Genomic DNA, 26,251 nt, shown 5'->3' with positions numbered 1-26,251 from the left:
TATCCACTGCAATGCCGTTACAGTAGCTAACATCTCAACTGTATATACTGTTAAGTGATCACATGTTCTTTCCTTAATGTTTATATTTAAATTAGGGACAACAAAAGCAAACCCAGTCCTTTCATTCTTAGACTCTTTTGATCCGTCTGTATATATTGGAATAAATTATTCATGTGTTGTTCTGAGTCTTTCAGTTTCTTTCTAAGGACACAGGAGCTTATGACTTTGGGTTTTTTTTCTATTTTACTTGACAACCAAACAAAACATTCTCCCTTTGCTTTCCCACTTTCCCAGCATGGTCATAGGGCCTTCCCAGCTCAATTGTCTTATTCCCTGTATACTTGTGAATCACCAGTTTACACTACACTTCCATAATCAATCACTGATCTTATTCAAGCAACATAAATGCTCCTCAAAGCACTTCTACTTGCTCCCCATTCAGACCATGTCTGACATCTCATCACATTTAGAACCATCTTGCTTTTTTTATCCTTTTTATTTATATGATCACTCCAGGTCAGTTTACCTGCTCCAACTGTTTCCCGCACATCTTTATACCAGCTTCTCACTACCTTTGTCTTTCCTACTGAAAACTTAAATCTCTATGAGTATGACCATTTCTCAACCACCCTCACTGCTTCTTGTGTATGGCCTTGAATTAGTGTTATATTCTTCCCCCTTTTCCATATCGGCACTGGTCATCCAGAAAAAAGTTTAACTGGGCTCAACTTTTGCTGCAACGCAACCCAACGTCATCCAGCAAGGTGCTGCGTTTTTCCAAGTTGTGGGAGGAAGTTGAAACTCCCAGAGAGAACCCACACGGGCACGGGGAGAACATGCGAGCTCCACCCAGAGAGGCCCAAACCAGCCAGCGGCTTTGAACCCAGAACCTTCTTGCTGCGAGGCAACATTGCCAACCACTGCACCACCTGGAAAAATGTCTTTCAGCTTCAAGAGCGAAATCCTCACTCAGACTTTGGGGGGTGGGACATAAAGGGTCTGTATAAGATAAATACGTTTTTGGAACTGTAAATCATGCAAAGCTACTCTTGTGGAGTCCAAAAATAAAAATTTAGAACCATACACATAAAATTAACATTATCATGTCATGTTTTTAGTCTGCTTTTAAAGGAAGACATGGTGTAACAGACCTGAGTACATGTCAAATTTCACTTTTTAAAATAAATAATAACCTCAAGAAAGGATTAAGAAATAAGGGTGTAAAATGGCAAGAGTAACTTGTATAATAATAATAATAATTATAATTATAATTATTATTATTATTATTGTTATTATTATTATTATTATAGTTTATTTAGTATAGCACCTTTCACAGAAATGAAATTCACAAAGTGCTTCACAGGAACAAGAGTTGAAAATAAGACCATAAAAACATACATAGTGTAAAAACATATGCCACAAATTAGAATAAAATAAAATAAAAATAAATAAATAAATAAAAATAAAAATAAAAAAAACACAATCAAACAAACTCAAGAAGACACAAAAGCCAATTTAAAAAGATGGGTCTTCAATAGTCCAAACCTCTTCACCGGTCACATTTCTATATGATGCAGTCTGAATATTGTGTCATATATTTCATCGAGTATATCTGGTCTGTTTTGGGATGACATGGACTGCAATGATCCCAGAGCTGATAATGAGTCTGAGCATAATATGACCTTTTTTTTAGCTTATTTTGCTCTATCCACTGCAATGCCGTTACAGTAGCTAACATCTCAACTGTATATACTGTTAAGTGATCACATGTTCTTTCCTTAATGTTTATATTTAAATTAGGGACAACAAAAGCAAACCCAGTCCTTTCATTCTTAGACTCTTTTGATCCGTCTGTATATATTGGAATAAATTATTCATGTGTTGTTCTTAGTCTTTCAGTTTCTTTCTAAGGACACAGGAGCTTATGACTTTGGGTTTTTTTTCTATTTTACTTGACAACCAAACAAAACATTCTCCCTTTGCTTTCCCACTTTCCCAGCATGGTCATAGGGCCTTCACAGCTGGATTGTCTCATTCCCTGTACACTAGACCATTGAATCATTAGCTGCTTGTATCTTAGGCTCAGTGGTATTTCTCCCATCTGCACTTGGCTTGCTATAGCTGGAGAAGTCTTAATAGCCACACAGCACAATCTCAGTGTCAATCAATCACTGATCTTGAGTATGACCATTTCTCAACCACCCTCACTGCTTCTTGTGTCTGGCCTTGAATTAGTGTTATATTCTTCCCCCTTTTCCATATCGGCCCATCATCAGCAAATAATGATTTTTAAAATGTCACAACGTATGTCAGAGAACCCATCATTAATCATAATGGAAAAAAGTATTGGGCTGATCACAAGGCCCTGAGGAGTTATCTGCCTTATACCGAATAGATAATGCTGTTCCAATTTTAACCTGAATATATCTATCAAATAAAAAAAATGAATCCAATTAAAAGTTCTTCCTGTTATTCCCATTTTATCTAATTTAATCATTAAAATGAATCATTTCCATACCATATTATCAGCTTTCTCTACATTAAAAAACACTGCCAGTATGGATTCTTTATTAATTTGGGATTTTCTCATTTCTGTCTCTAAACAAATTACTGGATCCATTGTTCCCCGTCCTTTCCTAAATCCACTTTGGTAAGGAGAAATCAATCCTCTACTTTCTATAGAGATCATCATTCTCTCTGTAATTATCCTTTCCATTATTTTCCCAACATGTGAAGTAAGTGCAACTGGTCTGTAGTTTGTTGGACTTTCCTGGTTTTATTATAGGTATGATCTGATATGGTTGTCTCTGGTAGCACAGCGTTGAAGATGTCTTGATCTGTGGAAGAGCGGCCGTTTTACTATGAAGTCTCCTAACTGACCACACTGACTTTCTTAATAATAACTCAAAAAATTATTTCACTGGCCAAAATGAAACTGTACTTTAAGACATTAAGCGCGAAAGAATTTCAACATAAAGTTTGTTTTTCTGAAGTTACAATATTGAACGTAGCTAAAAAGAAAAGAAAGTTAACTTAAGAGAAGAAAGTTAAGATGGCGGAAGTCCATTCCTTGGAGATCCAAGAACAGAGAAGCATATGGGTGTAGGTTGACAGTATTTTGTTCTGGCCTACGGTATGGGGCATGTTTTTGGCTGGAGATGTATATTCTCCAATGCAAAAAAGAAAATCCTTTGTCTAAGAGAAAACATGTGATCTCACCTGAGTTAATTAAGTCACACATTTAAACATGAATAAAATAGTTCAACATGTCACTCGAATATTCAGAGACATCCTATCTATGTCACACCTGAGTGAAAAACAAAAGGGGAGGAAAAGTGTGTTGGTATGTGTCGGCAAGGTTAGAAGGAGAGAAAGAATTTGGAATAGATAGGATTGTCCCAACTCATCAAAACAAACTGATAGGGTTAAATTGTGGTAAAACAGTCTCTCCAATGAAAAATCCTTTAATCTAGTGTTTCCTGAGACTTGACTTGCTAAAGAATGTAGTTGTTTTTAGTTTGTACCATAAATCTCAGCTGGAGAGTCTCTGGAGGTAGGATAGGAGGGACTGTTCTGGGGAGAGTCAGAACTGACACTTAAATGTTGAGAAAGGACTCAGACCCCCTGACCATTCCATGTTTAGCTTTGAAGGCATTTCCAAACCAAAGTTGAATATACATCCACATTCTTGAGTTTAGAGGTTTTCGTTGATTGAGCCCAGACCTTCTTTGGGCTTTCACGGACACTGGCAGAAAACAAAGGTGTCAGACTCTGGGAAGCAGGAGTGGACCCAAACGCAGAGGCCGGAATGCAGATATGATGAAAAACTCTTTTAATAGTGGATGGTCACGGACAGGTAAACAGGGCTGAACAGAACTAGCAGAAGGAACAACACAAAATGATCCAACAAGGACTGAACAGAAAACCAGAACTTGAAGAAACTGAACTAACAAGGAGATGAGGTGCAGGTGGGGAGATGGGTGGAGAACTCGAGAGGGGAATAAACATACAGGGAACTGATTGGCTGAGGACACACAGGGAGCGGGGCAGGGCTGACAAGGCTAACACAGGGCAGGTGTGGGGAAGACAGCAGGGCAGGGCTAACGAGTCCAAATGCAGGGCAGGTGTGGAGGAGTACATGAACACACAAGGGAAACAGAACAAAAACCCAGAAAACAAACAAACATCTACACTAACCCATCCAAAACCAACCACAAACACAAACCCAAGCACACAACCCAACAAACCAATGATGCAGTCCTCCAAAACCCACCACCCAAATCACACAAGAAAACCCCCATGAACCGAGGGGCCAAACAGACGTGCAAAACCAGGAGACCCCACAGAACACAACATAAGACCAAAAAAACACCCAAAGTTCAGGCAAGATGTGACACAAAGGGAGGGATACTGGTTCACCTACCCCTGAGATACTATATTACACATGTCAAAATATCATAAGAAAGAATTATAGCTTTTACTTAGCTTTTACTACCATTGGAATGGTCAGGGGATCTTAATGCTTGTTTAATACAAAATATATGTGCAATGTGTTTTATAGCATCATCTTATTCGTTGATATGAGTTAACCATTCATGAAAAAAAAATAAACTCATGTTTTTTGTTGAAAAAAGGTTTATTCTTATTATAAAAGACTTATTCTCATGTCTCATTCTTACTATTAGGTGGTTCTCGTGTTGAAATTCTCTGTCCATTGGAATGGACAGAAAAGACTCAAAAGTATTTTAATCTTTTATTATTATTATTATTATTGATAATGATTTATGAGTGCATTCAGAGTAGAAGTCCACCATTACAATTTCTTTTGTGTTTGGAACATAATTGGGTTCTGAATGGCTCTCGTGGGTTATAATGCAAGGCAAAGATACAGCACATTTCATGCCCAAAAGCAACGCATAGTGCTTTACAGAGTACACAGGCAAAAGCACAAAAAACAAATGATAAAAACAGTAAAAGCAAGCAAGCCAAGTACAAAGCTAACAAGAGCATGTAAAGATTAAATAACAGGTCCGAGAATCGACCCTTGCAGTACAGAGATGCTGTGATGTATAACTGCCAATTGATACAAGTACAACAACACTTTAAATTCTTCCAAAATTATCAGTCACAGCGACTTCTATTCCATGTATGACCAAGATGCCTGGGTATATTTCAATACTGGGTGATTTACTGCAAGTAGAAAAAACAAGGATGCAAACTCATCAGGGGTGAAAAAAGTGACAAAGATGCAAACCCCCTACACAACGCCGACATATTATCTTGAATGCTTATACTCTTTGGTAGATGCATTTGTGGCAGGCGACCACAACACCGACGCATGAATCCTGTGCACATATATTCTTTGGTAGAGGGGGTATGACGTCATTGACAGGCAAACAAATGAAATGGACCATTACCTTGATTAAAATTACAGAATTCTCTGGTTTGAAAATTGTTGGAAACATTTGGGATGATGTAAGTACACAACTCAACAAACTATATAACATAGATCTAGTCATTTTTAGACATTTTAATGCACAATAAATACATATTATAGCTTTAATACAATATGTAAAATTATGAGATTTCAGCACCACTCCACTTGCTTGTCTCAGTTTTTACTCTTTCAAATAATCAATCATCTATATAACTCTTCAGTACATTTTTTATTATTAATATACCCATAAGATTAAGGAAAGACAACACACCTGAAATTGCTATATTTGTTCTGACTTGTTTCATGAGTTTGCCTAATTTTCATAATTTCAAGATTAAAAACTAAAGGTTATAATACAGAAAAATATTGTTTGTGGGTCTATATTAAGTTTCATTCTGATAGAATAACCAGATTTATTTTGTCTCTATTCAACTGTGGTGCTTTAAAACACATCCACACCCACGTTCAGGTTATTTAATTTCACAAAGGCTTGGCTATGTTGCAAATTGGGCCAACTAGTGCAGAGAAAATAGATAATATAAAGTAGGGATGTCAATGATTAATTGATTAACGGTTAATTGCCGTTAATAATTTAACAGATTAAAAATATATTAACCCATAATGCAGAAGACAAGGAATATGTAGTGTAACTGTTAGAAAATGTTGTGTAGATTTGCTGTAGTTTGCTGTTGCGCCACCAGGAAGACCCTCTTACATTTTAATGAGATTGAGTTACAGGTGTGTTTGATGACCACTTGTAAGAGCCGTATGAACTGTAAAACAAACGCACCTCCCTGCCTTCAGAGGAAGAAAGAAGTCACAGCGCGTCTCAATCTGCTCACTGTGTCATGTTGATGTACACTAAAGCACAAAGTTGTGAAAACTCCATGAAGTTGTTATTTGGCAGATGTCTGGTTAAGCTATCTAAGGCTTACGCTAATGCTACACTAGCATCTTGATCAGAAGCAGTTGCTCGGTTAATGCAGGCTGAGAGTTGAGTGTATGAGAGATTCAGTTCAGATTTGAGGGGGTATGTTTGCACCAAAGATTTGTGTTTTGTCAGTAGTGTCGCTTCACAATCGCCGTGGTCTCGGAACATATTAGACAAACTGGTTTTGAACTGCCTGTGAAAGTGTTTCCTTCGTTTTACTCGTAACTACAGTCATTGTGTACTGGGTTCATGTAGACATACAGAGATTAGGCAAGTGTGTGTGTGTTTTTGCAGGTTGGTTTCCAATGTGAAACAGCGGAGATAGAGCATAAGGGGGAGACAGAATTTACCAAAGGAGGAGAGAGAATAAATAAATAAATTGATAAATAATAGAATAGATAAATAAGTGAATGAAATATAAAGTAGCAACGATGCTACTGGAAGGCAACACTGGCTGGGCACTGAGGCTAGAGTGGCGCCGGGGTGGATCCAGAGTGGGCTGGGCCAGGCCAGGACAGCTGGGTCAGGGGAGAATTTTATGTTTTTATTGTGATTTCCCCTTCCTTTTAATGTTAGTTTGTTTGCTTGTTTTATTTTATAATTTAAGCTAAAATAAGCTATTTCCCCCTACTCTTCTTCCTTGCTTACTTTGCTCTTGCCTGCTTTAGGCCACCACCGGGCCTGTAGGAGGTGGCTGGCTTATTGGAGGTCAGAAACCCTTTAGAACAGACCTCACCCCTATGGGAAGGGTCCGTTCAGCTGGGTCCAAGGAGCTTCTTTCTATTTGGAGAGGGGGATATCGGGGAACAGGACCTCAGACCCCAAGCTATCCCAAACCAGCCCAGTCCCCAAGGCCCCCAAGCCCCCTCAGCCACCAGAGCCCAGCCCGACATGGTTCCATCATGTAGATGAAAAAAAAAAATAGAAAGGAAAAAGAAGTAGGTGAACAGAGTGGGTTGTTGGGTGAGGGGAGATTTACTATAATTGTTGATTGTATGTTTGTGTATGGCCTGAATGTCAATCTATTTAAATTTCTATTTAATTTATCCCAAAAAAAAGACAAAAAATCATCATTGAGGTGATTAATGGTCTTCTCTCAGTGCACATTTTTCAGGCTTCTGCTGCTTGGTTCCTTGGGTTTCCTTTTGAACGTTGTTTAGTGCCATCTCTCCTTCTTGCCTCCTCCATCTTCTGAGCTTCCTCCTACAGTTCTCTGAGGGAACATGACAACCAGTTTGTGACACATTGAATTCATGCTATTTCAAAGGAAGCTTGTGTATACTCCTGACATAGTGTGTAGAATAGCTGGGCAATATGGTTGATATCATCACCACAATGATATTTTATGATATCAACTTATTGTGTTACTGATACTGGCCTGCTAAATGGCCCGACAGGCCCGCCACAGGCCACAGAACGTAACACTGTGACAGCCAGGTGGTAGAAGTAGTCGTGAGAGAGCGTAGTTGGCAGTTACACATTTTGTTTGGCAGCAAGTGCATTTAGAGCGGCTAAATGACAGAGCAGCAAGATGGATGGTGGAAAAAAGAGGAAGGGTGGAGCAGAGAGGGAAAGAGAGAAAAAAAGGAAAAGAAACGTGCTAGCTAGCTAACGTTTGCTAGCTAGCTAACGTTTGCTACCTAGGTAACGTAGCTAATGTTAACGATGTGTCATCATCGTCCCCTGTCAATGTTAGAGCTGCCAAGAAACTGGACTATCAATAATAAAACTGTGGTAATTCCCTTTCTAATTTTCTCAAAAACATTGATGGCATATTTGGCATATCTAGTCTAGTTAATGTGGTCAATATTATTTGAAAATTCATGCGTTTTGGTGAAAATTTCAGTCAGTGAGTTCATACTTTGAGCTCATAATTTAAAATGATTGAGACAACACAATGTCTTCTGTCACACTATTCAGGCTGCTATAATTTGTTGTTTGCGTTGGTTAAAGGGCTATTTTTAACTACAATGGGTAACTGTTAGTGTATATCAGTAAACTGAGTAAGGTATTGTGCTCTTGCTCTGGTCTTTGAATAGGTGGAGAGATTTGTTAACTGTATTATATTAGTACATTAAAATATATGGTGTGCTGTGCTATTGCTTTTTTTCTTTTTGAAGGTGGAGAGAGTAGCATTGGTGCCAAAGTAATAGTAGTAAAGTCGTCTCCCTCCTTAATGATATGTACGTTTGGTTTTATATTTGAGGTTCATAACAGTACATTGTACAAAGCAGTTGTTGGCTCATTAGTTTGTTTTTCACATGCACTAAAATTCACCAGAATGCAGGAAATCAAGTCTTTGTAACTAAACTTTTCCTAGTGGGGGACCCCCAGAACCCCTGCTCAATAAGTGGCCTGATCGGGGCTATATTTCACGCTATATTTCCTGGCCTAAATGATTTTCCCAGTCCGGCCCTGGCCTTAAACCATTAAGTGGTTTATAGACAAGTAACAATATTTTGAAGTCAATTCTCTGTGACACTAGTAGCCAATGCAGAGATCTGAGAACTGGTGTGATATGTTCAGCTTTATTGGTCCTTGTTAGGACTCTAGCAGCAGCATTCTGAATGAGCTGTAACTGCCTGAGTGCTTTTTTGGGGAGGCCTGAGAAAAGACCATTACAGTAGTTTAACCTACTGGAAATGAAGGCGTGAATTAGAGTGAGTTTTTCAAGAACTTGTCTAGACATGTAATTCTTGTTATGTTTTTAAGATGACAAAAGGCCGATTTTGTAATAGACTTGATATGAGAGTTAAAATTTGAATCAGAGTCAATAATTACCAAGATTTGACTTGGTTTTAAGGCTTCAAAGAAAGGGAATCAAGATCTGCACCAAATTTCAGCCTTCCTTCTTTAGCACTGAAGACAATTATTTCTGTTTTGTCTTTGTTTAGTTGGAGGAAACTTTGGCACATCCACTCATTAATTTCATCAATGCACTGATGCAGCTAGTCAAGAGGAGCATAGTCACTTGTTGACAGATATATAATATAATTGTATAATTGAGTATCATCCGCATAGTTATGATAAGCATCATTGTTCTTATGCATAATTTGGGCTAATGGGAGCATATAGAGGATGACCAAGAGGTCCAAGAATTGAGGTGCGTCATATTACCTCACTCAGATATGTAGTGAACAATGGAAACAAAGTACTCCCTGTTTTGCAGATTACAGAAGCATCCAGGCTATTTTTCTTTAGTAGAGGCTTAATGATTGTAGTTTTTAAGGCCGTTGGAAAAATATGTGAGTGTCAAGGCAGCATGTTGATGGTTTTAGATACTGTACAGTTTCCTCTAGAGTTTTGTAATCAATGACATTAAACTGTTTCATGTTTATCAAGTTATTTTTATGTGGAATTAGTGGTGACACATCTTTGTTCAATGTGGAACTGCTAATAGTTGTCTTATGTTTTGAATTCTGTCTCTAAAGAAAAAAGCAAACTCATTGCATTTATCAGCTCAAAGGAGTTCGGGGGCTATCCATGCTGGGAGGTTGGTCAGTCTATCAACTGTGGAAAATAAGGTGCGTGCATTGTTAATGATGGCCGAGAAGAAAGATTGTCTAGCACTTTTCAGTTCCAGAATTCAGAAGCCAAAGAACTTATTGTGTTACTGTTAATCCTAATCATCTAACAGAGATCTGCTCCACAGTGATCACAGTTAAGGACTTAAACGTTGATAATAAAATGCTGTAAAAATGTATAACTTACTGATCATTCCACTTTTCACCAGCACTCCAACAATTACAATGAAAAAAACAATGGGAAAGGCAATGGCATAAGAAGTCCTCTCCTTTGCAGCATCTGAAGAAAGTGTTGAGTTGAGAAAAAGGGCAGGCTTAAGATTTTTATGCATTTTTTTCCAACATAATGTGGTTATCCATTCTGATAATTAATGGATAAATCGTTAAGGAGATTTTAAAAAACAACAACACAATTCCCACAGTCAAAGAGAATGTAGGATATGGTGTATCAAAGAAAATATAGTTTTCTGAACAACTCAAAGACATTTACCATGATTGTCTGGCTTGGTCACATCTTCCACTGGAGGTCTATTTGTGGTAGCGTCACCAATTCTGTTCAACATGTTCTGTTGGTCCTTTGGTACTGTTTCAAATAAGATATAAAACAGTTTAAGTACTTTTTCAAATGGAAAATGTCTTAAATGAAAACAGAATTCTACATTTTCAGTATATAAATAAATAATAATAAAACTAGAATGATCTGTTCAGTATTAAATGCAGGGTGCTCACCAACACTGACGTTAACAACACATCTGGCCGTTAGTTTTGGAACAGAGCACCTGTATGGTCCACTGTCATTCAGCTGTACTGAGGAGATACGCAGTGTCAGGTTTCCTCTGCTCAGGCCGCCATGGTCGAAAGTTGTCCTGCCTCGGTATCTCTCCATCTGTGCATCATGGTGGTCCTGCTTATGTCGATAGGAGTAGACTACCTTGTTGAGGTCAACTCTCTTCCAATCCACTGTGTAAGCAGACACGTTGTCTGGCGGGTACAGCTCACATGGTAGAGTGACATCATCACCCTCTACTGCCTCAATTGGCTGAGTTGGGCAAATGGCAGAAGTCGCTCCTGAGGAAACAAACAAAACAACGTTTAGATTGTTTCTGTCTCTTCTGGAAGAGGGATCATCAGGGGCAGATCTACAGGGGTGCAAGAGCAGGCAGCTGCCACCCCTACTATAAGGCTGCATTAAGCCAAAAAACGTCAGTGCGTGAAAAACCACAGCCTTCCCAATCATTTAAATGGGGCCAGTGCGTTGACATAGTAGGGGTGCCACTGCAAAAGGCACAGAAACTTTTTTTGGAATGTGCCAGCCAAGCAATTCCTATAGGACTGAATGGGCGCCATTTTTAGTCAGGTATCCAGCTGTTATAATACATCCATGATTATTCGACGCAGTCGATCATGATGTTTCAAAATCGAAACTCACAAAATTTAACTTCTCATCTAGAGCACTGGCACGGATGTCTTCATATTTATCTAATAGGATACAATGTGTTAAAGTTCGTGACGCACTGTTTCAGACCCCCTTTTTATATTGTCAAATACCTCATTATAAACAAACTCATCAGAAAAATGAGCACTTAAACAAACATTAGTGCGATAAGAACTACCTATAATGACCAAAATCATCTTTGGGAAAAATCTATTGTACTTTGATATTTTTAGTTTGGCCTATGTCCCATCTGCTAACATGGAGGAGGCAGGACTTATGACCTATACTGCAGCCAGGGGCGATTCAAATGTTTTGGCTTCACTTTTGGGGAGTGGTAGTGAGAACAAAACCTCTGAATGAGAGAAAAAATGTTATATTATGATTATTTCACGGCAATCACGTTTTAACGCACAAATAAATAACCATCAAACAGTCAACAAATGATTTATTGTGGACACAGACGTTCTTAGTTTCAGTTTCATTTTCCTCCTGCATTCCTCCATTACATCAAACTAGCGGTTAATACAAGGACAAAATGACAAATTTGTGTTGGAATTTCAAATCTGACGCTTGCAGTGCGCCATAAGAGCATCAATTGACGCGCGTCAGTTATCGCTCCTAGTGCGTTTAGGCCTTTAGTTTTAGAAAAGTTAGCAAGAGCTCGGCCAAGCATGTGCCGCTGCATTGCATTACCACGTGGAACTGCAATGGGGCCTCATTAGCCCCCAATGATGCAGTCCAATCCAAAAACCAAAGTTGATACCGGAATGTATGAAGCACAATTTCTCCCGACAGCTAAAAACTTGATGCAAAATCAAGTTATTACTACTATTATCATCTACAGCAGAAAAGGAACCCTGTTCAAGACCGTTATAAATGTTTCATTCATTATCCAGCCCCGCGGAGAGCCTGAATGGTCAATACGAGAAACACTCGTCCATTAATTATAGCAAACAATCAACACTCACCCCTGACAGGAATAGTAAAGTGCAGAACTCTCAGGAATACAATGAGTAACATCATCATTATTCAACGCAAACGCTGTGAATGTATGAGAATTTCATCACTTTGACAGACACCCTTCTGCCCTCCCCTCTCCCCTGGAGATCCCCTGAAGATCCCCTGACTGCTAGGCTGATATGACTGTCTTCCAGAAGCTGTAATGGGTTTGATTTTAAAGATAGAGTGAAGATATGAAATTACAAGACCTAAAGCATCCATTAGTACCAACCATGCCTGGATAGTCAAGAATGGAGCTACATAGTGCTCCAAAATTAGGCAGATGATACTCACTTTTCGTTCTGGGATTAATTTCAATGATATTTTGAGAATAGTAGAAAGAAATAAAATTAGTTGAGACAAGGTTTGATGAAAACAACTTGTCCTTAAATGCTAGCAAAACAAAGTTCTTAATTTTTGAAAACCGTGCTATAAATAGAGGTTAAATTATGGATAAATGATGTAGAAATGGAAAGAGTACAAAACATTTCTAGGTGTGATCATGAGTTATGTTGAAAAATGCATATCAATCATGTAAAATCAAAAATATCAATACAAGACTAAGGATCTGTTCAATCAGCACACAATAGCAATATTCTAAACATGTTTGTAAATAGAGACAGCAAATATGTATATTAAAGGAATATTTGTTTTTTAAAAAAAAATGAAGGGCACAAATATAAAAAATAAATGCATTTTAATACAAGGAGTGAATGTATGGAGCAACTTGAGGATGCATTAAAAATGTGTAGTACAATACAGAGATTTAAAAGACTTTAAAAGTAGGGTAATTAAACATAACACTTGTTTGATATCCCATGATAATCTGTTTCATATTTGACATCTTGTGATATGATGTTGACTGTATCCAAGTGTGTGACAATGAGAGGTTGTAAATGTAAGCCATGTGTACATATAGTTATGATCTGGATGGTGTAGCATAAGTCTCAATAAGGTAAAAAGTTGTTGTTGATGAGCGTAGGTGTCAAACTTTGGTTTCAGCCTACACCTTTTTGGTAAAAATTGTATATCCTTTGTGCATTAGGGGTAAGGATACACTATACGTGCAGGAGATGTATATCAGTATTAGCTATGCATACAGTGTTTTTCTGTTTCTTTTCCTTCCCTGTTTTATCTCATTTTAATACACGGAAATAAAGATCAAATCAAATTTTGGCAAGGGAAAAACTGGCATGGCCATTTTCAAAGGGGTCCCTTGACACCTCACCACAAGATATCTGAATGAAAAGGGGTATTTTTGCATACTGGGGTCCCTAAACAGTCTTGGAATTGCATAAATTGGGCAAGACTAGAAAGGAAGGGGGATTGAGATGGGTTCCTCTGCAACACCCCCAATACCAACAGTGCATCCTCCCTTCCATGTACTCATCATTCTCCCTTTTTTTTTTTTTTTTTTTTTTTTTAAAAAAAAAAAAACAACATGTTTTCATAAGGCTATGTTGAACTCTAGAGGAACTTCAACTGTAGCCGTTGGCAGCACAAGATGGTTGATAAAGCTTCCTTGTTGGCACTCAGATCTGTCAAGCATCTGCAGGAGGAAAAAAAAAAAAATTAAAGGGGTGGCAAGCACCTGAACTCTGTCAGAACTACAGTAGTTTTGATCAGAGGGGTACCAATCAGTCATGAATCTTCAGACTGGGGCGGTAAAAGAAACTCATCATTTCTACATCAGCTTTGAAAATTTAAGTATGAAGTTCTTACCATATGTACACCCCAAAACAGCAGGCAGTGGAGCAACAATCCAGCTGGTTTGGGCAGAAACCTGAAACACGAGAATGTACTTTTAAAATGTGTGACTAATACGACTAAGACACTGAAGCTTTCAGTCTCATGATCAGAGGGGTACCAATCAGTCATGAATCTTCAGACTGGGGCGGTAAAAGAAACTCATCACTTCTACTTTAAGACTGGACACTTAAAGATTCAACACTTCCAGATTCTGAAATCAACATCTTCCAAATCAAAAGACTACAACTTACCAACTGTGGCTGCCAGTGAGCACAAGACCAAGAGCATGTGATGACTTCATGCTGCCAGACCTGAAAGAAAAACATCTCGTTATGCACCAGAAACATTGACAGGTGAACTAGAAGACCCGAACTTTTCAAAACTATACTCAGCATGGTGCGCACCAGTAGCCTACTGGTGAAGACACATACCACATGACCACAACTTCTGCAGTTCAGTTCCAGCAGAAGATCTTTGCTGCAGGTCAGCTCATCCCCCCCTTCCCTTTGTTTCATGTCTTCTGTCTAAATTATGTCGAGCATTTGTCCACTTACAACCTTTTACTATCAGATCTGAAATTGCTAAATTTCACCTTTGTGAACACAAAAAACAACGCATTCTCTTGGTTGCTAATGTTTTGGTGTATCATAGTGTCTCAAACATCTTACCCACTTAAAGTTGGACTGTCTGATCCATTTTAATGGTTCTAAACAGCTCTTTGATTGTCAAGGTGCCATTAGGTTGTATCTGAAATTGGTGCCACCCAGATCTTTTACATGGTGTACTTCATTTATTCATGATTTATAGATGCATGTGCATTTTAATTTTGTGGCACATTGTATTATCTGCTCAGTTAAACACCTGAATGATGCTTTCCTAATTCAGGTCCTATGGTGCAATATTAAGTTTTACAAGCAGTTTCCAACACTACTAAAATTTTACAATGCATTCATAACACCCTCTGTATTCCCCGTTAGATCATGTCTAAACTGTTAAAGGATGCCTGAAACTCCCACTTTCCTTTCCGCATTTCTATGGGTTTAAGTGTCAAACCACCATCTTAACACCCTGATTAAAAGTGTGTAATAGATACACTGCCTTGCACATTCTGGTTATATGACAGACATACAGGCTGTAAGAGTACAATTTTGATTCTGGGATCTGTGATCAGTGACTTTTCTTCAGTCATGCCACAGCTGTCTCACTCCATCAGAACTCCAGAAGGTCACCTTACACCTGCTTGGAGCAGACAGGGTCCTCAGTGCCGTACTGGGTCAACAGGAGGAGTACTGGGTGGGATGAGGCAACACCCCTTGACTGAAAATTTCGACGTAAGACATCATCATTTCCGCAATCCCAGAAACATTGTTATACCTGCCAATTTACCTGTTGCAAGCGTTTCAGCACTGTTCCAAACACTGCAGACCACAACAGCGTCAAACCTGCAACAACAGAAAAGGGTTTAGTCAATCCAGTTCGATTAGTGAAGGAGGTGATTTCTTGAAGTCTCTGGATCAGAGGGGTACCAATCAGTCATGAATTTTCAGACTGGGGCGGTAAAAGAAACTCATCACTTGTACTCAAGAAAGGCCAGTAAACATGACAGCACTGACAGATGCTTACCTCAACTCTGGGACAAGCTCGAACAATCCAGACGACCTCTAAAACTTGTCAACCTAAAAGTTTAAGGGAAAAAAGATGAACACTTTACACCTGCCCGCTGGTACACAGAATTACTGTTTAGGAATGTGATCAGCATAATTTTTCAGTCATACATCCAGGCAACAAAAAGTCCAATCCATCAGAACCTCCTTTGAGGGAACCGGAAGATCACCTTACACCTGGCATAGCCCAAACCAGGGTTCTCAGTGTCTTATCGGGCCAATAGAGGTCTGATGGAGGGGTATGTTGGAAAGCTTGGTACCAGGAAGGTAAGATGACTGATTAGGGCAGATCATCCCTTCGGCATTCCACAGTGTTCATGTGACTGTGGTGGTTGAGGTTAAAACGTACCTCCATCATCTTGCTTCATGGATAGTTTGACAGGCAGCTTGGTCCTAAAGGTGCAGACAAGTTGTTCAGGTTAGTGTGCATCCTTGTCACCAAGATGCTAAAATTTCACTAATTACATTCAATTTGATGCAATTTGTAACTAAAACACACAAGTCTAATAATACCAGAACTGTGTAATCACCCACATCAAGTCTTTCATAACTACATCTAAAGTCAGTTGTCACACCCATCTTAAGCTTGTTCCCATTCAGACTGTTGGTAACCCCAACAGGTTTTCCCCTTATTGCCAAGGCAACACCAGTGGGTCCACCTTTTCAGGTCTAGCGTTGACACAAGGCGTAAGACATGTGCGGGTGTCATCATGAAGGAAACCGGATGTGACCGTGGCCTTCATTGATTTGGACTTGATGTTACTGTGTAACAGACAGACTCACCTGTGAAGACACTCGGAGGAAGAGAGGATCACAGCATCTTCCCAAATGTCCAAAGGCAGGTACCTGTGACAGACAAGAAACCGTCAGGTCTGAGCACAAAATGTCAGCGTTGCACACTACTTCATTGTTGACCTTCACTGATGTCAGATATTCAATTTCTCAACAGCAGTTCAGACGAACGAGATTCCAAATATATCTCATCATTTTCAGCAGGTCTGAGAATTTGGGCTACTGGTAACATATTTCCACAGTCATGTGACATCTTACCTCCAGCTAGAGCACCTCAGTGATGTTGCTGAAGCAGTCGCTGCACCATCTGTTAACAGAACACAAGTTCACTCAATACAAATTCAAAGCTAATTTAGAGTTAAACTGGAACAGAAGCTGTAATTAAAATGCAGTTTCTCAGGAGTTCATGTCGTTTCACATTGGTTCAAAGTGAGCTAAGTATCATCATCATTGGAACTGCATTACTGGTGACGTCATGTAATCTAGAAATATAAAATCTTACCATGAAACTAATGGTGTCCTCATCTTCAAGGATCCGCTGAAGAGATCCTGCAAAGAAACGCAACTTAATACAAAGCAGAAATAACTTCAGGCGGCACATTTAAGACTTTAATGTTTGATCAGGGCTTTGGTGACAAACTGCCATGTGACATTAGTCGTCCAGCTGTTTGATGGGTATTACCCCATGTCATCCTTTCAAACAGTCAGAAACACCTCATTTTTCATTTTAAGAATGCAGGAAACAAACTGCAACATACATTGAACCCTAAGGAAGCATTAGGTTCTTGGTCAGATTAGCTAAAAAAACAAAACAAAGACTAATTCTGATTTGGCCAAAACCTTTATATGTTTTAGGTGCCTGGTAGGAAAGGTTTTTCTGATAAGTGTTTTTTTTTTTTTTTTTTAAAACAAAAACAATCACATTGAAACTTACATGTTGAGATGGTCACCAGGCAGCATCCTTCCTCAAACCTCTAGTCAAACTCCCACCTAGCAGAGAAACAGCAATAAGTAAATCTAAAGCTTAGGAATTAAAGATTTAATACAAGCTCCATCACAGGGCAATCAGATTAAAGGTTGACATCAGTAGATTCAGGCATATGCTTGTCATTAAAAGTAATCATCATTTTTATGCCCCAGGACACAATATGGTCTTCAAAAAAACCAACGTACCTCTGTGCATGTTTCAGCTGCTTTGGTGAGTTCAGTGAGAAGATCGTGCAGACAGACCTACAAAGACGATCAGCGGTTAGTCAAAAAACCCAAGTTTACACTGAGCTTCAGTATCTTAAAGGGCTGATCAGATTAAAAGGCTAGCATCACTTGAATCAGGCATATGCTTGTCTATTTGAAAACTCATCAGTTATGACCCTTGTGGAATTTGGACCTGGAGTTTTGTACTTGTTACTCACCTTTCAAGGCTGAGCCTTAAGCTTTCTGGACCAGTGCTGCTCATCTGTTGAGGACAAGAACAAAACTTCAAGTTTCCATGGAAACAGTTTCTTAAGTCAGAGACCATTTCTGAAGACTACTTTAGGAAATTTCAAGTGTTCATTGGAGCCCATGTATGCCACTCAGAATCTGGTAAAGAAGTTTCTTCAAAGGCTGATTCAGTAAGAGAGAGTTCAGAGATTCATCACTGCAGCACTGAGCGCCTTGAATAGACCCCAGACTCAAAAAAAAAAAAAAGGCCAAAAACCTCTGTTCAGGAAGGCCTTTCTAACTTAGCCATTATTTACTGTTGTTTAATGTAGCACGTTGAGTTTCAATATAAATGAAAAGTAAAAAATTAAGTATGATTAACTAAAGGCTGGTCAATAGAAAAGTTACTGAACTGAAATTAACTGAGAATAAAGGTATAATTAAAATATTCAGAATATTTTTTTTAAATTACCTTTGTTGAGTTTCACTATGTTCCGCTGACACCTGAAGAGCAAAAATAAGCATTTTGTGGGTTTAAATGGCAGATTCATGTGCACACTTCTAAATAAGCAGTTTCATGCTACTCAGTATTTTGAGTAATAAAGTTTCCTCAAGAGATTCAGTGAGAGAGTTCAAAGAGAGCATCATTGTAGCATGAGACTTCATGTCATGCTATTCCAATCATATCACTTTTATTTGCTTTTAACACTGATGCGTGTCCAGTTTAACAGAATAAAGGAGAAATTACCTCTGCAGCAGGCCTGCTCTGAGTGTTTCTTCACCACCTGGAGGAGAAAGTGTGCAGATATTTTAGCTACAGCTGCTAACATGACGCTAACATGCAGCGTGCTCAGGACGGCATGAGGCGTTCAAAAGCATCTTTATTTTAGAAAGCGTCTCCCATCAGAATAAAAAAGTGCAATCACAGTCATTCAGTACAGGTCTGTGAAAGTTTTCATCATTAAGAGACGCTGCTAGCAGCCCCGCCAACAAGGAGGAGCGGCCATTTCTAAAAATGGGCATTAAATCACGTTGGGCTTGTTTTTTCTAACAAATACTACATGGAACATTTAGAAAATATGTTGTCGTTCATGTGTATAAAGTCAATCTGATGAAATTACTCAGTGTTACTGCAGGATGGTTGTGGATTTAAGCTAATGCTGGCCGGTGTTGCTGCTAAAACACCACTCGAGCAAATCAACAGGTTGAAACAGCTGAGTCTGCACTGCAGTATAGTATATTTATATTAAAAGCAGCATTTTTCAGGTCCTTTACTTTATCTAATATACTGGAAACGTTTGTTCCTGAACGAGTGTTAACAGAGACGTATTTGCAGAGACATATTCGCGCCCTTACCTCAGCCAGACGAGAGCAGGAAGTGGAAGGAGAGGCGGGTGCATCTGTGCTTTATGTCCGCCTGCAGGACTCCTCCCAGCCGCCAAGCCCTCCTATGATGAGCCAATTTTGTTTCCTAGGATGGCGAAGTCATAGCCCGCCCTACTCTGCCTCTGATTGGCTAGTACTGGTTACCTTCGTTGGTTGGGTTGGTTAGGTTTATTAGAGTAAGCCAATCAGAGGCAGAGTAGGGTTGGGTCAGGACTTCGCCATCCTAGGAAAAAAATCCTCTACGATGAAGACACTTGGAAAAAAACGTCTTTGTCACTTTCTACATCATTTCCCTTATTTAAAATACTGTACATATCCACGAGGTGGCAGCAAACACACTAAAATATGGTATTACTAAACCATAATCTTTCCTTAGCCCTTTCCAAGCGATTTTGTACCTTAACTTACCCAGACTTTAACCCCAGCGTTGTCTCGTCATAAAACATAATTATTTTATATAATGACAAACAACGCGCACAGTGAAGAAAAAACGCATATAAATCTCGCGAAAGTTTCGCAAATATAGGGTTACCATCTAGACGCAACTGTCACACTGGATTGCTGAACAATTTACAGCAATGGTTCTCAAATATACTCTTTCATGCTCCTTTGGAGGCAGAAAACTAATTAAAACACAGTGAAATGTGCAAAAAGTTGGGAGAGTATTTCTACGGGAGCAGAGTATTAATGTTAAATGATGTTTAGACCTATCATACCTTTAAGCTCTCAAAAGGCACCTCATTTTTGTGCACAAGCCCGAAAACAATGTACCCAAAATTAGAAGGTTACTGGCTGGTCTTCAACCCTTTTGATTACAGTCATAACCCTGGTCTCATCTAAAAGGTAAATCTTTATATTTTATATCCAAAAAGTCAAAATGAGTGTAAGTGATCCTTAAAATGATGCCACCAAGGCTAAAGTGTCACACAGGTGGGATAGTAGTGTCACTTAACAGGTTAAGCTGCCTTTGCATCCTGCTTGTACCCAAGCAAAGACAAGATACTCTGTGGCTCAACACGGCCTTACTGTATCTGTTTAGGCTAAACTGCAGTGTCTGGCCCTACTGGCTTGATAGACAGTTTCACCTGAATGCCATGGTCTGCTGAGTAGTCCAGTCGCCATCCCTGCTTGTCTAGTTCCACTATTTTTATAAATTGTTACTAGCTATATTAGAGACTTCTCCACACCACTCTCTGACCTAACGCACCCTTAAACACCTTTAAACATGATATCTGCTTCAGCGAAGCTACAATGCTCGGCCCAGCTGACTTGATAGGCAGTTGTCCAGCCACCATCATTGTTCATCTAGTTCCACCTGCCTTTCAAATAGCCTCTAGTTTGCAGCATCTCTGGTATAACAAACTTTTCCATGCTTGGACCATATCGCATGACCTGTCTTACCAAAGAAATGGTAAATGGAAAGTGGTTTCAATATGACGTTGTGTGTGAGTGTAAGTGTAAAGCCAAGATTATGTGGCAGTATGGTCCAGCATCCCAGAACCACCAGGTTTTGTGATTTAAAAAAAAAAAAAACATCACTTTTTATCAGTTTTCATTGCAGTGTTTCTTCTCTGTATCCTTTTTGAAAAAATCAATACAAATATGTTAATATATTGTATATATATACACACAAGATAGAGCTACTCACCTCAGATCATTTTATTGCTACTTATACATATATGTATATCTTATTTATCTATCCTATATGCATTGTTTAAATTTAAACTCAGATCTTTCATTGCAGTTGGGTCTAACATGCTCATACCTCTTCTGATTTCTTATTCTTAAACTTCATTTTATTTTTTTGGTTTTTTTTTATGCCCTGATCCTGTAGAGCCAGAGTAGGGATTTCAGGGACAACTACCTCCAAGATACATGGGAGTTCAAAGGGTCCGTTTTAAAGGGTCAAACTCCAGCAACACTTGGAATAAAGAGATCGCGAGCTGAAATGTGTTGGTCTCACCATAAAGCTGTTCTTTTACTACAAATAGTGTTGGAGTTTTGGCCCTTTAAAACCATAAATATAGGAATAGAAAGTTTCATCTGCTTTATTTTCAATGGTTGAAATGACATATTAACTATACAAACTTCTGTGAGAGTCTGGGTAAGAAAGACACAGGAGCTGTGAGAGGATTTATCTGCTGATGTCCCCATAGTGACCATCTGTAAATACACCACACTATAAGAGCAGGATGAAAATATACAACTTGTCATGACATATCCAGTGTTTCTATCTGAGATATTTTGTTGACAAATTAAAGATAATTAAGTCTAATGAGTTCAGCAGGTAAAAGTCAAATCCTCATATTACCATTAGTCACTTTTTTGACGCTGCTCATTGATTCATGGCACCAGTTGCCATGGTGTTCTCTTACAATGATATAATTCTGTGTATGAAATCTCATTCATTCTGAATATCGTCTATATAATAATGACTCTGACATGAGCGAATTAAAATATGGAAAGCTCAATTGATATTCATAGTGACAGTTCTACATAAACATGAAAATACAACTGGTAAAATATATTCAGTCTTTATTTACTCTCACATAACAAGCGCTTCTTGTTATGGTCCATGACTTCAGAGGCTTTGATTAGGATACAAAAAGGACTCTTATAAAAATTACCACATTTATATTTACCACACTTGGGGTAATATAAAATTTATTTATATATATATATATATATGTAGTGGACAACAGGAAATTATAGCAGGCTTATTGTAAACATTATATTTTTCATTTCAGTGGGGTTTAATCATAGATTCATAGGAAAATCTCCTGGACCATTTAGATTTTGTCTATGTGTCCCCAGTTGCTGTTATAGTTTAGTTCTTGAATACTATTTGACCTTTAGGTTGGGGTACTCTTTTCAAATGAAAACACGTGTGATGTGCAGATGCAACTGTAACAATAAAAAGACATACAATTGGTCTTGTTTTTGACATTGATTTATGACTATAAACTATTTTCTTCAGTTTTGCTTTCTCTCACATGCAAACACTATCCTGTCTCTCGTCTCTTCAGGTTAATCGACCTTCATAAAAACACACAGTGAGAGATAAACTTTATCTCATGAGGAAGTCAAACAGACAAGCTGTCCTATATTATTTCTGTGCACACACAGATAGGAAAAACCACGTGTTTAAAGGGTTACAACTGGTAAAATCTGAAGTGATTTGTGTGTCCCCCAGACTCTTCTCATTAATGATTAGCTGCCAGAAAGCAATGATTAACATACAGAAATGTTAATATTTCCAGAACACATGTCCACTAATCAGTCATTGCGATTCGCTGAAAATGTTCCTTTTTTTTTTTTTTGGTTACACATCAACACTTTTTACTAGTTTCATAGTGCTAAACCAAAGGAAGCAGAGCTCTTAATAGTGGACATGATGTAAGGCGCTAAGATGTTAAGACTTGCTTACACCACTGGCTAAAATCTGAAATTAGCAACATAGAATAAGGGACCCAGAAGCAGCTGAACTCAGTCACCTAAAGACAGAACTTTTCCGTTCAAGCCAGTCACATCGACTTCACTGTAAAATCAACAGCTCGGCTCCCACAGTCAAACTAACAATCTGCATTACTAGGCAGTAAACTTGATGCTGAGTAATTAAAACTCTAAATAACATAAATAATTTGTTTGAAATGTTTCCGAGGCCTTATGCATGACTGAAACACATCATGTGACTGTAAAAGTCCCCAGTGAAGGTAAATGTCATACAGGCGAGATTGTCCGAAACACTGCATCAGGATTTCAGCATACAAGATATTTAGAAATGGTTTGGGGTAATTGTCCATGTCGCTCTCTAGTTCTACTTTTTCCTCATTGATGAACGTGAAGATGATGATGGTGAGGATGATGATGTCACAGGCGTGAGGGTGACACTGTAGAGGTTGGTAATGAAGGCCTCCCAGCCGCGACGAAACGCTCTGTCCAAGGCCTGATGAGTTTAAAAGAAACACATAAAGGTCAGTATGCCAAATAGATTATCAGACATATGCTTGACCTAAAATAATTACTATGTATGAATCACGAATGAGAGCACATTTAAATATCCATCCCACAGTATCATTACAGTTCTGTAGAGATATTAGACACATAGATTAGGTGAAAGCAGGTTATGTTGTGTTGTACTGCTGCTGACGAAGGAGAAATTTGTCTACGGCTACGCTAGCAGCTAAGTGAGGCTGTATTTAGGCAGAGCGTTGAGCTAAATGCTAATGTCGGGGTGCTAATATGTTTACCGTGACAATGCTAACATGCTGATGTTAAGCAGGTATAATGTTTATGTTCACCGACTTAGTTTAGCATGTTAGCATGCTAAAATTTGCTAATTAGGACTAAACACAAAGTATAGCTGAGGCTAACGAGAATATAATGAGTATTTTGTCATAAACCAAAGTATTGGACACATAAAAATGTTGACCTGATGATGGCACTAACAGAAAGGTGAAGGGTAACTAAGTGAGTTGATTACTTCATGAGGGGGACATGATGAATGTTACTACCAATCTTCTTGCAATCCATCCAATAGTTGTTGAGACGTTTCACTAAAAACCTCAAACGTCAACCTCATGGCAGCACTCATGGAAACGTCAGATCACCAAAATCATTCAGAATCATCCTCTGGGGACCAAGACTGATGTACACACTTGTAACTGCAATACATCCAATAGTTGTTGAGGTCTGGACCACAGTGGTGAACCAGCTGACCGACTGACATTGCCATGACTACAGCCACTATCGGCAAATGGCTAATGGCCAAAAATGCTGAGATTGTGGGACATTTCTGTTATAATTTTGATCCTTTCTCTTCCTTTCTATCACTTAATTTATGGGTCTGTATTTTCCTATTAATTTCCTTGGAAGTTTCCTTTAAAGAACGTTATAGTTTAGTACTGATTAAAGGGGAAATGGAGACAAAGTTCTGAGACTTTTAGTTAGAGTTTAGTTAGTTGTGTTTATAAGTGGCTGTTGATCTCTAGAGGAATTTTCTATTTATTACTTATTCATTAGTGGAAACTCTACTCCCCATATATGTTAGTTGTATGCTCCCTTGTAGACATGCATGTTCAGCTGACCTGCTGTGCACTGACCAAGTACCAATTGAACACCATTAATTACATAGTTCTTTCCAAGGAAATTACTGATGAAAATACAGCATAACCCATTTCTCTTACATGACATATTGTTTCAGTTCCACCCAGAACAAATATCCATCACCCTGGTTATACTTTTGCAACCCCTCCCATTTATCTTGGAGGTTTTCCGACCCCCTGGGTGGGAACCACTACCCTAAGGCTGTTGCTATTGTAACTGGTAATTTTGTGCCATTCACAAATATTAATTTACAACCAGCACTTCTAAGCTACAGAGACGCTCATTTTTCAACATATTCTGCTGACCCTTATACACAGAAACGAAAGTTCTGCGGACAAACTGAGTTTCTTTGCTATGACTGTCTTGTAATCTCACGGCAGGTCAGACTCCGAGGCCCGAGGGTGCAGCTGATTGGTTAACAGCAGTGGAATGTTTATGGTGTGGGTTTAGTAGGCAGGTCAACACTGCCGTACTTCGTTCCACTGATCAAAGCACATGATATAGGAGGCACAGGAATGTCCCCTATGTGTATGTGCGATTCAATGGAAGCAGAAAATCTTTAGAAACATGTGATTCAGGTGAAGGTACATACAGTACGGTACACTTACACCAGTTTACTTGCACAGCTGTTCCACTTATGTTAGTGAAACCTCTGTTACAGCTTAATGTTTTCATGTCATTAAACATGACGCAAAGGAAAAATCCTGTGAGGTTACCTAATGTGTTGGTGACATGCACCAATGACCACTGTACCTTGACCCTGCACGGTGGAAGTCTATTATTAAGGCGATATGATAGTTTCCATGGTGATTAATAGCCCCAGTGTGCAGTATGTGGAGGATGTCGAGGGAGAACTTTACCCCTCTGTTCCACAAACTCTCAGGACTCTGTTATGTAACCTTGAGGGGTTTAAAGTTTAACCAGGTGAGGGAAATCTGAATATGGAAATTATTTAAATGTGAGATACAGAGGCTTTTGAAAGCAGAAGTTGATAAAAGTTTTCTTATGCAATATGCTGATAACAAAATTACAGAAACAATACAAGGCTCTCATTTTCTATTCCTTTGTCTATCTGCCTCTGTCAGTTTCTGTTTCTCTCACCTTGCGGTAATTCTTCCTCTTCACCACCTTCATCCCCTCCTCTTGCTCCCTCTTCATCCTCCTCTCCTCCTCCCCCTCCTCCTCTCTCCCCCTCTTGTCTCTGATCAGGACCTGGTCGTCTGCCTCCTCTCGAACCGGAAAGTGAACGAGCGCAGGCTCCTTCCCTCTTCCTGCCTTCTCATTTTCTCCCTCCATCATCTTCAGTTTCTCCATCTCTACCTCAATCATCACCCTGGTGTCCTCCAGGACTAGGCTGTCATCTAGTCTCTCTGTGCCCAGGCTGGGCCTCTCATCTCTGGCTGTGTCATCCTCAGCTCTCTCCTCCTTCTGCTTCCTCCTGGAGCTTCTTCTCCACCTGCTGCTGCGGCGGCTAGGTTTCCTGCGCAGGAGACTCTTGCCGTCGTCTTCCATCATCCCTTCATTTAAGTCGAATGCCTCGGCTTCTTCCCTTTCATCTGCCCCAGGAATGTGCACCACACTTGGGCTCGAGCTGCTTACAACTACCCCCTCTCTGCTGCCATCATCCATCCCATCCCACCTTTCCTCCACTTCAAACCCGCCCACCTCCTCCCCTTCTCCGGTGGTCTCAGGCTCATCAAGACGACCATAGAAGCCGCTGGATTTGTCCAGAAACTTTGGGGCCCGGATGGAGCTCCGCACTGAGCTTTTCCTGGAGCTCTTGCCAATTGTCATCTTCTCTCTTTT

General features: G+C 39.2%; 2 protein-coding genes and 6 non-coding genes across 16 annotated transcripts in view; all 8 read right to left on the bottom strand.

Annotated features, from left to right (window-relative positions):
* LOC137174793 (uncharacterized) overlaps nucleotides 1-19,373 on the bottom strand; it is a 41,186-nt gene extending 21,813 nt beyond the window's left edge. For 2 of the 9 annotated variants that reach the window (XR_010925464.1, XR_010925465.1), the window contains exons 1-9: nucleotides 19,310-19,354; nucleotides 18,702-18,738; nucleotides 18,426-18,457; nucleotides 17,944-17,987; nucleotides 17,705-17,761; nucleotides 17,466-17,521; nucleotides 17,034-17,080; nucleotides 16,790-16,838; nucleotides 16,523-16,585 (exon numbers count right to left, since the gene is read on the bottom strand). Coding sequence is in view for 3 of the 9 variants with exons in the window: in XM_067580272.1 (XP_067436373.1) it covers nucleotides 7,451-7,581; nucleotides 10,080-10,172; nucleotides 10,383-10,475; nucleotides 10,622-11,129 (825 nt within the window). In the remaining 6 variants the exon portion in view is untranslated. The other 7 variants (XM_067580274.1, XM_067580272.1, XR_010925471.1 and 4 more) reach the window with 7 other exon arrangements.
* Nucleotides 13,943-14,015, bottom strand: LOC137175278 (small nucleolar RNA SNORD31). The gene has a single exon (XR_010925606.1). It is a non-coding gene; the product is annotated as a small nucleolar RNA SNORD31 (small nucleolar RNA).
* On the bottom strand, nucleotides 14,177-14,248 carry LOC137175275 (small nucleolar RNA SNORD31). Its single transcript, XR_010925603.1, has one exon. It is a non-coding gene; the product is annotated as a small nucleolar RNA SNORD31 (small nucleolar RNA).
* LOC137175273 (small nucleolar RNA SNORD31) lies at nucleotides 15,584-15,656 on the bottom strand. The gene has a single exon (XR_010925601.1). It is a non-coding gene; the product is annotated as a small nucleolar RNA SNORD31 (small nucleolar RNA).
* Nucleotides 16,331-16,456, bottom strand: LOC137175280 (small nucleolar RNA SNORD22). Its single transcript, XR_010925608.1, has one exon. It is a non-coding gene; the product is annotated as a small nucleolar RNA SNORD22 (small nucleolar RNA).
* LOC137175271 (small nucleolar RNA SNORD30) lies at nucleotides 16,661-16,730 on the bottom strand. Its single transcript, XR_010925599.1, has one exon. It is a non-coding gene; the product is annotated as a small nucleolar RNA SNORD30 (small nucleolar RNA).
* LOC137175269 (small nucleolar RNA SNORD29) lies at nucleotides 16,923-16,987 on the bottom strand. The gene has a single exon (XR_010925597.1). It is a non-coding gene; the product is annotated as a small nucleolar RNA SNORD29 (small nucleolar RNA).
* Nucleotides 19,374-21,857: 2,484 nt separating the features above from the next.
* On the bottom strand, nucleotides 21,858-26,241 carry sb:cb1058 (uncharacterized protein LOC394209 homolog). The gene is made up of 2 exons (XM_067579633.1): nucleotides 25,547-26,241; nucleotides 21,858-23,285 (listed from the first exon to the last, which is right to left on the bottom strand). The coding sequence occupies exons 1-2, from the start codon at nucleotides 26,237-26,239 to the stop codon at nucleotides 23,157-23,159; spliced, it is 822 nt and encodes a 273-aa protein (XP_067435734.1). The 5' UTR covers nucleotides 26,240-26,241; the 3' UTR covers nucleotides 21,858-23,156.
* Between the last annotated feature and the right edge of the window lie 10 nt (nucleotides 26,242-26,251).

Source organism: Thunnus thynnus, chromosome 22, assembly GCF_963924715.1.
Source record: "Thunnus thynnus chromosome 22, fThuThy2.1, whole genome shotgun sequence".
NCBI lineage: Eukaryota > Metazoa > Chordata > Actinopteri > Scombriformes > Scombridae > Thunnus > Thunnus thynnus.
This window is presented reverse-complemented; position numbering and strand designations above follow the sequence as displayed.

Excerpts from the sequence above, each read along its gene's own strand:
- sb:cb1058 (XM_067579633.1), bottom strand. The coding sequence starts at position 26,239 with ATGACAATTGGCAAGAGCTCCAGGAAAAGCTCAGTGCGGAGCTCCATC. Across the intron at positions 23,286-25,546 it reads AGAGGAAGAATTACCGCAAG|GCCTTGGACAGAGCGTTTCG; the intron begins GTGAGAGAAACA and ends TAAACTCATCAG.